Source organism: Plectropomus leopardus, chromosome 17, assembly GCF_008729295.1.
Source record: "Plectropomus leopardus isolate mb chromosome 17, YSFRI_Pleo_2.0, whole genome shotgun sequence".
Classification (NCBI taxonomy): domain Eukaryota; kingdom Metazoa; phylum Chordata; class Actinopteri; order Perciformes; family Serranidae; genus Plectropomus; species Plectropomus leopardus.
Window position 1 is genome coordinate 16,654,284 of NC_056479.1, and position 16,160 is coordinate 16,670,443.

The 16,160-nt window shown below is 38.1% G+C and overlaps 2 protein-coding genes and 1 long non-coding RNA gene across 3 annotated transcripts; 2 read left to right on the forward strand and 1 right to left on the reverse strand.

Annotated features, from left to right (window-relative positions):
* The first annotated feature begins 399 nt into the window (after window positions 1-399).
* Window positions 400-7,378, forward strand: LOC121957136 (5-hydroxytryptamine receptor 3A-like). The gene is made up of 9 exons (XM_042505658.1): window positions 400-870; window positions 2,317-2,462; window positions 2,927-2,971; window positions 3,054-3,160; window positions 3,235-3,404; window positions 5,078-5,193; window positions 5,911-6,121; window positions 6,209-6,367; window positions 6,903-7,378. Exons 2-9 carry the CDS (start codon window positions 2,367-2,369, stop codon window positions 7,157-7,159), a joined length of 1,161 nt encoding a protein of 386 aa, XP_042361592.1. The 5' UTR covers window positions 400-870; window positions 2,317-2,366; the 3' UTR covers window positions 7,160-7,378.
* Window positions 7,379-8,304: 926 nt separating this feature from the next.
* On the reverse strand, window positions 8,305-10,844 carry zgc:112148 (uncharacterized protein LOC550424 homolog). Its single transcript, XM_042505207.1, has 7 exons — window positions 10,808-10,844; window positions 10,532-10,599; window positions 10,308-10,452; window positions 9,551-9,640; window positions 8,865-8,990; window positions 8,639-8,767; window positions 8,305-8,552 (listed from the first exon to the last, which is right to left on the reverse strand). Exons 1-7 carry the CDS (start codon window positions 10,817-10,819, stop codon window positions 8,526-8,528), a joined length of 597 nt encoding a protein of 198 aa, XP_042361141.1. The 5' UTR covers window positions 10,820-10,844; the 3' UTR covers window positions 8,305-8,525.
* Window positions 10,845-11,764: 920 nt separating this feature from the next.
* LOC121956135 lies at window positions 11,765-15,529 on the forward strand. Its single transcript, XR_006106675.1, has 4 exons — window positions 11,765-12,116; window positions 12,223-12,266; window positions 13,581-13,639; window positions 15,454-15,529. It is a non-coding gene; the product is annotated as an uncharacterized LOC121956135 (long non-coding RNA).
* Window positions 15,530-16,160: the final 631 nt, after the last annotated feature.

Here is a 16,160-nt window from a genome sequence, read left to right on the forward strand (position 1 = left end):
ATTCCTCTATCCTGAGAGGAAAGGCAGAGATTTATTGTAGAAAACGATCACTGAGCAGCATGGAGAGCTTTTGAAAGTGTGACGTCTGTTGTTTATCCAACATACTTGAGACCAGAAGATGATAACCTCAGCAGTGACTGATAATAATCAGGTCAGTAAGGTATGACACATATGCAGCAGATTCAAGATAAAGCACCTGTTTCAAAATGGCCCAATAATCCATGAAAAAAAGAAAGATTTACACAGACAAAATGTTCACACATCACTATTTTACAGATTGTACGACGGGTTTAAAATCATTAAAACTGTTTAAAGTTAAGACACACTAATAGCTCCAGCTGAAAACAGGAAAAGAATCGAAATCCGTCTTTGTTTTATACAAACCTTTACATACCTTTAAAATTGTCCTTACCAACATGCAGGGTGGACAAGTTACTTTCAGCACAAACTTAGCTAAAGCGTCATGATCTGCCCTGATCTCCTTTTTGAAGTCATATTTTTCCTTTGTTTTATTCTATTCTTCAGTCATGCTTAGTGTTTCCTGTTTTATTTTCTCACTTACATCTCTTTTTTTAGATCACTTCCTGGCCTTGTGTTTTCCCGCCAATATAGATTTTCTGCTCCGCCCTGATTTGTTTCACCTGTCCCTCACTTGTCCTGCAGTCAACTCACCTGTTCCCAATTCCACAATCAGTGTCTCCCCTGTCTTTGTCAGTACTTCTTCATTTTTGGTTTGGAGGTCTGTTACCTGTGCCAGCCTGCTTTCACCTGCCTGATTTTTGGACTTTTTTAAATAAGTATTTAAATTCATCCAGCTGCTTCTTTTGTTGTCTGCAGTTGGGTCCAAGTCTGCTACCCAAGACAGTGACAGTAAGCCTGACTTTGAATAAAGTATAACACACTCAAAATATAAAAGACAAGACCATCTTGCATTGTGATTACTCATGCTGGCATGTAGCGTTATGTGACCGAAAAGAAATGTGGGCCAGGGGTGTAAAGTGGAGGCGCCATTGGCTCTTTGACATACCTACCGCCCTACCTCTGTCCCCCTTGCTTGGACCACCCATCTTCAAACTTGGCCTTCATTTTGACTACACATCTGTTAAGTTAATCTAAACAGTACTTTAGGAAAAAGTTAAGATTGTAAATAAGATCGTTTCCCAAATTATTTATACAAATACAGCAGCTCATTAGTTAGTAGTGTGAAAGGAATTGTATGTAGGAAATTAAGTTACAGTCCATCTGAACTCTGAGAAATATCAATTGAATATATTTATACTTATATTTATTCATGCATTTGCAAATTTGAACTGTTTTCATCCTTGCTAATCCTAAACTACTGTTTTATTAATCTTAGAAAATTGCTTTATTTCATTGTATTTATTTGTTGTTTCTGCTGTTTTTAGTTTTTAGTGCCCTATTTTATTGTTGCCTTACCAGGACTTCAATACCTAATTTCCTTCCATCTCATGAACATCATATTTTGGAAAGACAATAAACCTTCTTGAATCTTGAATCCCCATTACATGAAATATATAGATTAATGTTGTGGGAGTGCAGTATAATTTAAATGAAGATTATAATTAGCCTTATATAACCTAATGAGCTTCTTAGTCATAGTGTAAAAAAAGTAAAAAACACAACCTTATTCATCATCCAGCTGTCAAAACAAAGACATGCCGCTCCTCGACCGCACTGAAACCATAGTCTTTGTCCTGTATCCATGACTGGGAGACTCTCGGGTTAACTCATGTCTCCATTAATGTTTGCTGCAGCTTACCGTGCTGTCTGACTGCCACAGGCCCATTGTAATGCAGAGTAGCATGGCCAGCTATAATAACAAATGGCAGCTGGGGCTACATGTGTCCCCTGGCAGGTAAACAGACAGTGTGAGTAATTGTTCTCGTGTCTGGACTGTTTGCACAGGATCACCGAGGGATGCTCTGAGTGCTCAGTGGATGGTATTTTCTTACACACCATTGTGGTTCAGTTATATTGTCTTGTAGTGTTCCTATGTTGTGTTGTAGTTAAACGTCACATTCAGGCCTATTTAAGTGCCATGTCAGACTGAAACATAAAGGGAAGGCACACAGCAGTCAGTCCATCAGGATTACATGAAGTCAAATAGTCAGAAATGTTGAGATTTTCTACCCTCAGCCTGTGGAAGGCAGTCTTCATCTTGAGTTTACTTATTGTCGGTAAGTGTAACTCGCATCTCACAAGAAAAAAAACAAAGTGTTAGAAGGAAGGAGCAGATTGGTAGAAGTATTGCTGAAAATATTCAAGTCTTTGGCTGACGTTTATCTCCAATTTCAGGATGTGGACCTGCTGACGCCACATGCACAAAACGCAGATGTCTGGCTGAAATGTTAATCAAAAAAAACTATCAGTCTCAGCCTCAGTATGACAACTGCACCCAAAAGATTAATGTGCCTTTCATTGAATACCAGACTCTGTCAGTTGTAAGTACTGTGTTATACATTTTATATTGAAACCAAATTAAAATTATTATTATTATTATTTGTTCATTTATTTATTTATTTATTTATTTGCTTTTACAATGCTCACATCTTTCCAAAAACAAATTATTAAAATTATAATGTTGGTGTTATTATTTCCGAGGTTTTTTGTAAACCTGCTGAAGATGTGTTGAGAATTTGATCAGGTAAAAAAAACATACAGGAAGTGTTACAAAATGTTATTCAGTATTTTGAGTCACAAGGATACAAATTAATTCTCACCCGTTCGCCTTGCTGTAAAATGAAACTGTTTGTTTTAACTTAAAGTTAGTGCCAAGGTTGCATTGTAATGTTAAGTTTATTGAATTTGAGAGGACAGTTAAAGAAAAAAAAAAAGGTTTGTTGTTACAGTGCAGTAGTGTTGACACTTTGCCTAACCATTTTCACTGTTTGTTTGTGTTTCAAAGGACACAAAGAATCTCCGTCTGAATAGTCGTCTGCAAGCTTCACTTGTAAGCTTTCAATACACCTAAAATGGGCAAAAATAAACAAAGAGTATGTTTCACTGACATTAACTTTGATTTGAAACCGCAGGTATGGGAAGATCCTGAGTTGGGTTGGAACACGTCAGTTTACCCATATGATCATGTGGCCCTGCCAGTAAATAAAGTCTGGACCCCTGAGCTCCATGTGACAAATGGGTAAGTTATATAATCTATCACAAATTCAATGCAAGGACTTCTTGATATCGCTCTGTTGTCTCTCACCTGTGTAGAATAACAACAACTATGAAGCACAGCTCGCGTGATCTGCTGGTGAACAGTAATGGCACAGTGAAGCACAGTGTGATCCTTACTGCTGAGGTGAACTGTGAAGTCAACCTGTTCAACTATCCCTTCGCTAGTGATGCATGCCCTGTCGCGATCCAAACCTGGACCAAGGATGGTGAGTTTAAAAATGTGTCCTACAGTGTAAAATGAACACAAACACATTTTATTCTCAGGGTCAAACAAATTCTGAGTTTGCAATTGTATATTGCCTGCCAAAATGTTACAGGCAGCTTTTTTGTGGCAAATTCTAACATTACCATGTCAAATCCACATTTCCACCAGTTTTACACATCATCTGTGCTGCCATCTGTTTACAGATGATAGCAATGCAAAGGATTTTTATTTACTGAAGACTTTGATGTAGATTAGAGAGAGATGTTTGGGGATAGAGCCCTATAAATAGTTACAGTAGACAAGGCTTTGCAGGTCGTTTGCTAGAGTAAAGTGTTGGCATTGTATGGTTTTGCAAACCACGCATGTGTTATATTTGTATGTTCCATACGTATGATATAGTTCAGATCACATGCATATGAGCTGAATCCATCATCAGTAAGAGGAGGGGGGTTGTGTTTGTGGATAGTGGGACATCTAGGCAAGATGGCTGCTAAGCAGCAGGCGTCAGCCAATCACTGTTTAAGATCAACACTATAGTGGCCATAGTAATTATTACAGGAGCAGAGGAAGAAGTGATGTAACATAAAAAGCGACAGAGTCCACACAATGTTGTGCAAATATCGTGATGTGGTCAGGAGGAATGGTGAATAGGTCAAACAAACACAGGACTTTTAGCCAGGAGACCAGTGTTCATGTATGGAAGTCAATGCTGACTTATTTTACAAAGTAGCCTCATATGCTGTTGTGTGGCATTCTATAGTGACAGTGTATGTGACCATATAATCTATGAACTTTACTTTTGTTATGTAACATTACTGACAAACGTTCTTATTTAGTACCAAACCATGATGTTTTTTCCTTAACCTAACAACATACTTTTGTTGTCTAAATCTTATCACAAAGTTTTGGAGTAGCACTGCAGCCATTTTATGATTAAAGATGTTTTATGTTAAAGATGTGTTTAAAAATGCAACCTTAAAAATGGAAATATTCATCATTTGGGGTCAGTCAAAGAAGTTGTTTTGAAGTCAGTAGCAATCAACCTGCTCTGTCCTTTAGGTATGGGAGAGTGTTGACAAAAGCGAATTTTCTAACATGATTTTAGGACCTTTCCAGCCGTGTCTGTAGCAGCCAAACCTGGTATTTTAAACTGAAACATGTTTTTTTTAACACTATGTTGTTTTTGTGTATAAAACTACCCACATGTTAACAACAGTGTTTTCACAAGATCTAATTGAAAACTGAAACATAAAGAAATGTCAATAAAAACATTAAGGGTCCACATACCTCCGTCATAAGAAACATATCTGTGTTTTGCAGAAACATACAATGTCAACATATATTCTGTTAAATAGGTTGGGCCTTGACACTAGTTGGTGTTGGCCGAAAGTCTGAAACTGCTTCTGGTGATATCAAACTCAGTATAGCCCGACAACTGAAAATTTTAAAATTAAAATAATCTATGGGTGTGGAGTTAGAAAGAAAGAAAGAAAGAAAGAAAGAAGTGAGTTTACCAGGCCTCTGTGGTTCACTTACCATCTTTGCTCAATGCTACAGTAGTCAGTGTTAGCTTAGCTCACCTGTTGATGGTGAGTTGCATTGTGTGGAGGTCCTTTTTAGTTTTTTAACCATCCATGGTGAATCTTTTAAAAAAAAAAACTTTGTTTCATTCAGGGTGTGGCACACTGCTAAACTTTGACGATTTGAGGATGGTGGATGGGACCCATGGAGATTGGGAAACTTACGGTGTTGACCTCTTGAATCAGAGAGAAGACCGCAATTACATCCTGGTAAGATAATGAATGTGCAGAACAGTCATTTATAACCTGTTTATTATGGGTAGTTATTATGTTTGGTATTTCACTTTAAATAAACAACAGCTGACCTGTGTGATTGCGACATATCTAATGGCGTTAAATCTTAATTAATGGTTAGGTAATCAATATTTTGATCAACAGAAAATGAATCTGCAACTGTTTTGATATTAACCCTTTGAAACCTGGACATAAATCATTTTTCTTGTGTTACATTCAGACACCAAGTATTTAAACCTTTTTACTCTGAGCACATTGGTTTGCTTTATCTCAAACATGTGGGAAAGATTTTTTTCTGTTTAAATTGCTCAATACCTTCTTCCTATGTTTTTAAAAGACAGCAAGCCAATTTGCTCAGGTTTCAAACAGTTAAAAGCGCTTTATGTTGATAAATGACTGTGAATTTAATATCTTGTGTTAGACTGTTGATTGGAAAAATCACACAATTTCACTAAATCACTTAGGCTCCGGAAAGTTGTAGTGAATCTTTTTTCACTATTTTCAGACATTTCTTAGAAAAACACCAATTGATTTATGAAGAAAATACAGAGACACTGGTTAAAAAAAAAAAAAAAAAAGAAAATTTATGATCTACCATTTTCTCTGTCCACAAGTATTTAAGCTTTGCGTTCTGAAAAACAATGAAAACGCATTTTCTATATACTATGCAATTACATCTGGCTTACTCTTCAGGTGGGATTGAGCATCAAATATACCAACCCCTTCATAACATTACTGCTGCCCACCATACTGATCGTCTTGGCTGATGTTGTCAGCTTCTCTCTACCGCTGGGAGGCGGAGAACGCAATTCTTTCAAGGTCACACTGGTGCTCAGCTTCACCATGTTCCTCATCATCCTCAATGACCAGCTCCCCGGAGACAGCCAATGCAGCCCCATCATCCGTCAGTTCGCTCGCAAACACACTCACACACCAGATACATGAACAGCATACGTTTGAGTCACTAAATCATTTTTTGTCTTCACTACAGGACCCCACTTCTGTGTCTGTCTGGTCCTCTTGGTGCTGAGCATGCTGGTGTCCATGGTGCTGACACGGCTGGCCAAAGATGGCAGCTTCATTTTCTCCTGTTGCTCCAAACACTCCGTCCAAGGAAAAACAGGAAAAAAGGAAAAGACAGATGACGAGGGTGAGGAAGATTTGACTGTAAACCATTTGAAACATGGAGTGACATCACTTGCCTTGTGCTACTTTCAGATGCCTTTCAACGGGATTTTACCCTTTGAACCATGAGAGGATTGATGTTATTTCATTCAAAAACACGGGAGAAATGGCAATGTTTTTTTTAACTAGGAGAAAAGTCTAGGGGAAAAAAATCTAGGGAAAATTATATTTTTTTAATTATTATAATTAAATATTAAATTTTCTACAAGTTTGTTTGCCTTGTTCATTTTGTACTTTCTCTTTCAGGTAATTTTATTGAACTTTCCACTATTTTTTTTTCTAATTTTCGGTTATTTCTTCTTTAGTTGCTCATTGACTTCTTCCTGTGTTTTTGAAAGAAATCAAGTCATATTGCTCAGGTTTTAAATGGTTAAACGAATACAGCATGTGTTGAGGCGGTATTGCAATACTTGTTAAAACTGAGTTGGGTGTTTTGTTGCTAATACAGATTTTTGATAACACTGTATAACCTGCCCTGATTGTGACTTCAATCCCTACAGAGAGCAAAGCTGACATTAGTGTCGTTCAGATGAACGGGGCCGAGGAGGACAGTCGAATGCTCAGAAAAGTGGTGAACTTCCTTGAAGCTCTTGAAGCAAATACACTGGAAAGTGAGAGACACCAGACATTGGCCAACAAACTGGATAAGATATATTTCTGGCTCTATTTAATTTTTGGCACCATCTATTTTCTTGCTATGACTACTGTGATGGTACACTATAAATGTACAGTCAACCATTTTGACTTCTGGTACTAATAAAAAGCATGCCATTACTGTACAAACAGCTAAACTGAGCTGGGAAACATACGATCTCATGAATTTAAATTCAACATACAAATTCAAAGACTAATGTAGGTCTCGGCACACATTACATTTGTTACATAACTTGACACTTTAATATGTTAAATATGATAGATTCTCTATACTATGTAAAATACTTCAGTGGTGATTTGTACTTGTAGGTAATCTCTTGTCTAATAAAGATGCATGTTGGCATATTTATGGAAATCTAACAAATAAAGGAATTTCGTCCTTCACTTCTAATATCATTTTGGTCACATGGTGTGTGTGTGTGTGTGTATAGGATTCTTTAGGATTCTTTAGGAATTTTAATCAATTAAATAAATGCTTGTATTATAATACATCAACAAATATATACGTATATTAGATGCAAGGAAAAGAAATGAAACTGTGTATGGGACAGAATCTGCTGAACACATGTGTTCCTTTGTTGCCACCCTGTGGTTGAATCATTCACTGCAGAGAGACTGGTGACCCACTGCACTTGATTTGTCTCCACAGTTACTGATGAAATTTCCACCAAGAGGGCTCCAGCTAGATATGAATAATTTACAGCTCTGTCTGTGTTCACAATTAAGATGAAGATTCTGAAGGGCAGCTAATAAGAGGTGAGTATATTGTTTTTTAATAACATAATTTTAAGAAAATGTAATGTTTTACCAGAACACCCCATTTTTATACTCCTTTAGAATCACAGTTTAATATACAGTTAAGAAAACACTATCACAGGAGTAGTGAGTCAACTGACATTTGCAGCCAGAAATGATGGCTATACATTTATTGTTGTATTTATTCATTTATTTCCCAGAAACTTCTGAGGCAAACAACAATTTTTATACAAAGTCACACCCAAATGGCACTTAATACAAAACTTTATAAAATTCTCACAACCATACCATTTTAATTAAATAAAATTAGATTAAAATTCCATGCAGGTTTAAATAGTAGGCACAATAAGATAACAGATATATATATTATTCCCAACAGCCCTTTTCACAACAGTATACAGTACATTCAGAGATGCTGCCCATAGGGCACAGGATGCCACAAAAGTTTAATGTGTAAATAAAACCTCTTTTTTTATGTTAAAATGATTGTTAAATGTTAAATTAATCTCAAAATCAACTATTTTGTATTTTATCTTAATTATTAGAAGAGTTTTACTCTTAAACAATGAACTCAGGAGAAACAGCACATATCAAAAACACAAATGAAATTAAAAAAAAAAAAAACATCACAAACCCTCAGAAAAGATCAACAGGAATCAAGTAAATATAATGTGTCCCATCACAATGCAGATCGTCACTCATCCTCTTTAACTTCAAGGATCCTCGTTTTTCTTCATTGCCTTTGGTTTTAAAAAAAAGGAGAACTTAATAAATGATGTCATTAAGACAAAATGTAAGGAGGGAAGTATGATTTATTTTTACATACCTGCTTAAAAATCTGGACACCGAGATAGTTTTTTGCCATGCTCCTCAGGTTGGACTTCCCGCCCACCTTGCATCGCACATAGCCGTACAGGTTGGCCCATTGTAAAACCAAGCCCATAACTACAACAGCCTGCAGGGCACAACCACGAACGAGACATGACCCAACAATCAGCAGCTAATTAGATGTTAATCGGATAAACAGTCACTATCAAAAACTCTGAACTGACCAGCCATTTGATCTTGAGAGAGACGATGGTGCTGAACACGAAAACAACCCAGAACATGGGGCACACGATGAGCCCGAGCCAGAAGATCTGTGACTCAGCGGTGGACGTTGTGCTCTGACTGTTTTTCTGTTAAGAAAAGTAAACAAGATTTAATTTCAAGCTTTTGAATAAAAATCCGAAATAAAAGTTATAGGCATTGAAAATTCATGTCCAATGTCCCCATTGTGTCGTATGATATTTCTACGAGAGGACAATGCCGCTGTTTTATGTTACACTATCTTATATTGTCCAATAAGGTCACGCATCTACATTACACTGTAAAAAGGATTAACCCATGTTAGACTGGCACTTAAAAAAAACGCTGCGAGGTGCGCTCACCTTGTGTAATTGTAGATGCACATACAGGAATGCAGTCACCTCTGTGCTACTTCGAACAACCCTGCATTTACTGAGATCTCTGTTACTCGCCATGAAGCCGCCATTGCTCACTGCCAAGGTCACATTCTTGTGAAGCAGGAAATGTGATGAGGCTGTTTTGCTAACAAAGGATGTTTTTTTTCCAAATGTGTCTTTCACGTGAGAAACCTTTGTTAAGAGTACCATTATTCTTTTATCTTGAGCTGAAAAGAGCTCGATGCAAATGCCTGCCGGGCTTTTATGACTATATCTGATGAGCGTCTGCTTACCGTCCTTGACTCAAATACCCACTGACTCTTTCCATCTTCATCCACTTGATTCCACCAACGAAGGCCGACCAGCAATCTGCCAGATACATTCTGGATGAACAAAAGATAATGTTTTGGTTCAATTAATTTATTTAATTTATAAAAAATAGAGCGTGCAATGACAGTGATCATTTCCAGGAAATAAAAACATTATTGTACCAGATTTAACCACTAATTGCACAATAATAAATACAGTATGAAATACACAATAACATTTTATTAAGTTACCAGTGCAGTTTCCTTACACTATAAAAACCATATGCATATTGCACAATACAAATTACAATATGAAATACCAATAAATACAAAAAAATACAATACAAAACAATAAATAGCATGTAACTATTGTATAAATGATTAGAAAATTAATATGCAATATTCAATTAATCATTTCTGTCACCTTTAAGGCAAAAATAGCAAACATTTTCTTGTAACAGCTTTTTTTTAATGAGAGGATTTGATGCTTTTCTTCACCAAATGTGATTAAAATCATTGAACGATCTTGTCATAATATCCCAAGGTGACACTTTCACATTGATTATTCTGCCCAACTCCACCAGTTTACAGATTACAGACATTTTTAAAACTAAATGATTGTTAAATCAAGAAAATGATTTGTAATAAAAAGTCATTTCCAGTTGTAGCACTATATGTAGCACAAACAATGTGTTTTGTATCAAACTGAAGCTTGACACAGATCTTTAACTCCACAGCTCACCTTGACGGTCCAGAAGTCACATGACAGCAGGAGGATGATGGTGACCATACAGGCGATAAAACGACTGCTGAACATGTCGCACAGTAAATACACCAAGATGGCACTTGTTCGGAAGAAGAGATGGAAGAATGAGGCCAGCGGATGTCTGAAACACAGATTTTATACTTTATATTTGGTCAGAACGGGGAAGTTACAAAAACAATAAGCTATAACCAAAGAAGTACCTAATTTTGGACTTTCTTAGCCCCGTGTTACCGTCATCATCACCAAAAAGAGGCGCATCTTGGGAGTCCTGAAAATATAAACAACGTTAGCCGGTTAATGCTAATGCTATTCTGCCCCCCCAAAAAAAAACTCTGCTTCTACGGCTTAGTTTGACATTTCAATCCGACAATGTATAAATCATAAGGTGGAAAATATAGATTCGGATAAATTAAACTCAACTCAAAGATAAATATGTCTCTAAGTAATCACAAAAATCAAAATTTAGGATCTTTCACCTGTCTCTGCATATTGACTCTTCCGGGTGTATTTCCTGATGACGTGGTTGTAAACAAAACCGTGTGCTAAGGACCCCAAAGACAAGTGGCTTTAAATGTGCCTGACTCAAAGGTAAGCGTGACATATCTAGCACAAATGAATATTAAATTATGTCGCATGTGATAAATGGTTTTTATTTCAAGCTGGTAAGCGAGGGGGTACTCATCTTGCTCTGCCCGTTGGTCCCTTTTGCAAAATGACAAGACGTCAGGGAACAGTTTATAGATAAACATTAACTATATGTAACATATCAGTTAAGCTATGAATTAATTGCCTGAATCTCATGTGACACTTTTCTCCACTTTTCTCCAATTATATTTTGATATATATATATATATATATATATATATATATATATATATATATATATATATATATATATATATATATATATATATATATATATATATATATATATATATATATATATAAAGAGAGAGAGAGAGAGATAAAATGATGTGTACGCATGTGAAGCCCTGACCATAGGACTGTCTGACTGAACTGCACTGAGAGCTGTTATGATGGTTTTGATTTATTGATGTAGTTTTGGGGTGACAGATGCGCTCAGCGGATTTAAATACAGCAGCAAAATGATATATCGCTGATATACATCAGAGTTCCTGTGAATGAAGGCTGAACCATGAACAGAAATCACAGATCACCTGTATAATATTTGAAACATTATGCAATAACTGGAGACTGTAAACAGACTGATGAACGAACAAACTGAAGGCTGCCGGAAAAGTCAGAAATCTGTTGGACTTGATGGCAGCTTTTTGTCACCGCCTCCTACTACGGCCTCCTGCTCTCGTGCGCTGTCCAGGTGAGGCGCTGTTCAGTTTGAACGCACGTGCAATGACACAGACACAAATTCAGTTTGCTTCCGCGTTGTTTATGGTTAGCGTTACTGGGCCTCAACATAATTTTAATAAAGTCTACCTTATGCTAATGACCACAGTCAAACACGTCTGCGACGTTACATGACGCAGGTGCTCGCTTAACACGCTAATGCCCTCGTGCGTCCGTCAGAGCTTTGACTAGGGGGGTTTTACATTCAAAGGACTTTCTACTATTTTTGACAATAAACAGTAATGTGACCGCATTCAGCTCAACATTTTGGAAAACGCGGAGGAGCGCAGTGGCACAAAAATGACCAGTGGACTGTTATATTCACGTTATGCATTAAAATGAACGAGCAGAGAAGTTTGAGGAAGCGCAGACTAAATCGGGGACTTCTCGTGGACACAGCTCACGGAGTGACTCATACAGGTGAGTGCAACAGCCCGAGATGATTTTATCAACAACCACTCCAGCTAACGTTGTATACAGTCCCTTATTTTGCTTCTCTTTAATGTGATTGTTTTTCTCGCTCTAGTGCAAATGGAGGACTTCGCGTGGACAGCTCACTGACTCATACAGGTGAGTGCAACAACTCGAGATGACAACAACTACAGACAACATTGTGTAGCATACAGTCCCTCCGTTTGCTCCTTTTTGCCCTAATGTATGCGTTGCTGCAGTGCGGTTTTAAGTTTGAACAGCTCCGTGTTGTCTGTCTTGGTGATGATTATATTCTGCTGTTGGTGCTACAACATGTGTCGGGTTGGCTTATTTAGCCTAATTTAGGTAGCTCAATGTTAGGCACTGTTTGCACCCATCTCTGGTGTCCATATAGTTTTTATTTGTTGGTGGTATTTTTTGGTTGTTGTTTGTTGTGTTGCCTTTTTTAATTTATTTCCTGTTGGACATTATGGGGTCATGTTGCTTTTGGTGTTCTACAAGTGTGTACATCTGTTGTACATCACACGGTTGGGTTATTTATAGCGTAGTAGAGGCAGAGACGCGAAGCAGAGCGTCAGGCGCATTAAATGTGAAACTAAAACCGTTCATTCTGCTGGGCCTAAAACTGTCTTTCACTTACAAAAATCTGCACATACCTCCAGTCATCTATCAGTCTGATCAGCTTTGAATCAACAGATCAATTATCCACCTCAGAGTGACATTCAGCTGCAAAGGAGAAAAGAACTCCGCTTGCTGCGCTGCATTCATGGACCCGCAAAAACGTCCAATCCCCTTTTTGTAGAATTGAATAAACGGGGACAATTAATCAAAAAATAAACTCAGAGCCCCATGCTGATATTATCTGCCCATGTTGGTTATTTTATTTTTGTTGTTTTTTCTTAATATAGATTTTTTATTCCGCTAATCCGTTCGCCACCATGGTTGCCAACTTTCACATATCTGGAGTGAGTGTCACCACAAAGAGGCAAACCTCACACCAAAACATAGCAACATCAGTAGTGCTGGAACAGTCTTGTACTTCAGTGAACAACTTTTATACTAGCATATAGCTGCTTCCACGCTGGTTTTTTTTGGGGTTTTTTTTCAAACACTACTGTTTGGAAACTGTGTGTGCCGGTGAAACACGGGGGCATACTGCTGCCAGGGGATCACCTCATGCTGCTGAATCAAAAGTGGCACACCATTTGACAAGCAGCATGCTCTTTAGAGCTGCTAGTCCAACCAGATCTCAGTGTCCTGTTGTCCCAAACTGATTCAACACTCAGAAGTTACAAGTACAACGAAACTCAGAACCACCTAAAGAGCCTTCAGAACAGACTTGAAGAACGCCACAACAGCTTAAGTGTGCAGGAAACTTTGTTTCTTTGCAGGTTGATGAAGGGGAACTTTTTACATCTAAGGTCTCATCTTCTTTTTCCTTCTGCTTTGTAGAGTTCATTGATGCCTGAGACAGTCCAGTGGTTAAGGACATCGACCGCCAACATAGAAAGGTAGCTTCAATGCAGGCTCAAACCCTGCCTGAGGTGTGTCACACGGGACTGCTTGTGATGAGTGAATGTGGGAGTCAAATTTCAAGCGCTGCATCAGTTTCACATCCATTTTTACGAATTTCAACGTGTGATTTTACGAATTTCAACTTAAGATTTCAACATGTGATTTTACGAATTTCTACTTGCGAATTTCAACTTACAAATTTCACAATTTCAACTTCCGAATTTCAACTTGCGAATTTCACAATTTCAACTTGCAAATTTCACAATTTCATCGTTTGAATTTTCCAATTTCAACTTGCGAATTTCACAATTTCCACTGTGGAACACAGAGGAAGGAATAGAGAGAATGTTAGTAAATGAGTGAGCCCAGGGAGATGAGCTGGCTTAATTAGCTAGCTCAAAGGGTAAGTGTTTTTATTTTAAAGAAAAAATGTAAAATGGTCCAAATAACATTAGACGTTTAATCTGTGCCTTAAAGGACCTATAGTTTTAGTTCAGATGAAGATTTGTGTGAATCAAGGTCTTGCTGTTTATAATAGGGTTCTGATTGGCTCATATCTACAGTTTTGTCATCGTAGAGCCTCATTGTATTCGCAGATTGTGCTGCTTGCCTTACCATGTACAAGTAAAACTAGATCTCAGTTTCCTATTGTCCCAGATGGCCTGGTGGTCAGGACTCCTGGTTTGTACCCAGCAGAGTGTAAACCAAGAGTCCTGACCACCAGACCAGCTGAGACAACAAGAATGTAGGACACTGCAATGTTAGTAACTAAAGTAGGTATTGGTGTACACTTCTCTTGTACTTCGTGTCACCCTTGCATTGGGGGGAAGGAAGAAAAAATGAAGACCACCACAGGGGAAGGAACAAAATCAAAGAAGAAACAAGAAGGAGGAGGAGGGCGATCACTACAGAGGAAGGAATTATGGTAAACAGGATGGAGGAGGACAAGGAGGAGGAGAACACTGCAAGAGGGATTGATGAAAACAAAGAGGAGGGTAGACAAGGTGGAGGAGGAGAAGAAATAAACCAAAACAGAGGAGGGAACAGCAAAGAGGAGGGAGGAGGACTGGAAGGAGGAGAAGATGAAAACCACCATGTAGGAATGAAGGACAATGAAGAGAGGAGACGGGTTAAAGGATGAGACAACCACCACAGGAGAAATGAATGACAAGAAGGGGACATAGAGGATTAGAACAAGACCACATTTGTTAAGGTATTGACACCAAAGAGGAGGGAAAAGGAGGGAGGAAAAGAGGAAGACCATCACAGAGGAAGAGCCAAAAACAAAGAGGAGGAAGAAGGAAATGAAAGCCACTATGTATAATGGAACATTAACACTGAAGAAGGAAGAAGAGGAAAAGAAGACCACCACAGAGAAGGAACGGCAGAGGAGGTAGGAGGAGCAGGAGAAGACTACCACAAAGCAAGGAATGATGTCATAATATGAGGAGGAGGAGATAAAAAACCACCACGTTGGAAAGAACAACAACAAAGAGGAAAAGGTAGGAGAAGGAAACGACCGCCACAAAAGAAATGAGCAACAACTACAACTGCAACTGCAGGCGGTAATTTCTATGGGTGTGATTAACGGTACTTTGGAATAATGTGTTAACATATTTTGACTGGTTATGGTTAAGTTCTGTCCTGTGATCATATCTGCCACTATAATAACGTCAATTAGGCTAATATTAGTGGCTAGCATTATAATGAGTCGGTTAATTGTTTTCATTTTTATGCCAGCTAAAAATGAAAACAAGCAGCAGCTTTATGGATGGACACTAATGTTTACATTCTGTTGTAACAACACAAGGAGAATCATTCACCTGCTGGTGGCGAACAAGGATCAGTTCACACAGAAGAAATATGTTGTCAAGCAGCTGTCGGAGTGAGTGACCAGACAGTTTTATTTCCCCACCAATTTATAATTTCATATTTCTAAGCAAGACAACTAATCACTTTTTTCATCTGTTACAGGACACTGATGGAAATGGAGCATTTCCTTGGCCTTTTTGAAAGGTTTATACATTTAAAATGCTGTTTTGTGGCTATTTTTCATGCTTAATAAAGCTTTTTCAAGCTCTATTCCCATGTGCTCTTGTGTGGTATATTCAATCCAGGCTGATGATGACATAATGAGTGCTGTCCCATCACCTAGGTAAAGATTTCAGCCCTACCCCTTCTGACTATATTGTGAAAAGGCACAACGTTTTTGGAGGTCACTCCAGCAAACAGGGGTAGTGACACTTATGAGGAACTGGGATTCAGCCAATAACTATAACAGAGAAAGGAAAGACAACAAAAAGCAAGATCAGGAAAGGTGTAGAGTCTACAACAGTGCTGTACATGTCTAAGACACTCACCCCACTGAGCCAGGAGTATTTACGTCAGCTGTTTTTTTATCACTATTAATGTGATCTGTCCACTGGTGGCTCTCTGGCTTCTGTATAGGAGCGGCTCTGTAGTGTCCAACGCACCAACACCCATTTGGTGGCTTCTCTACAGCAGAGTGGGTATCTG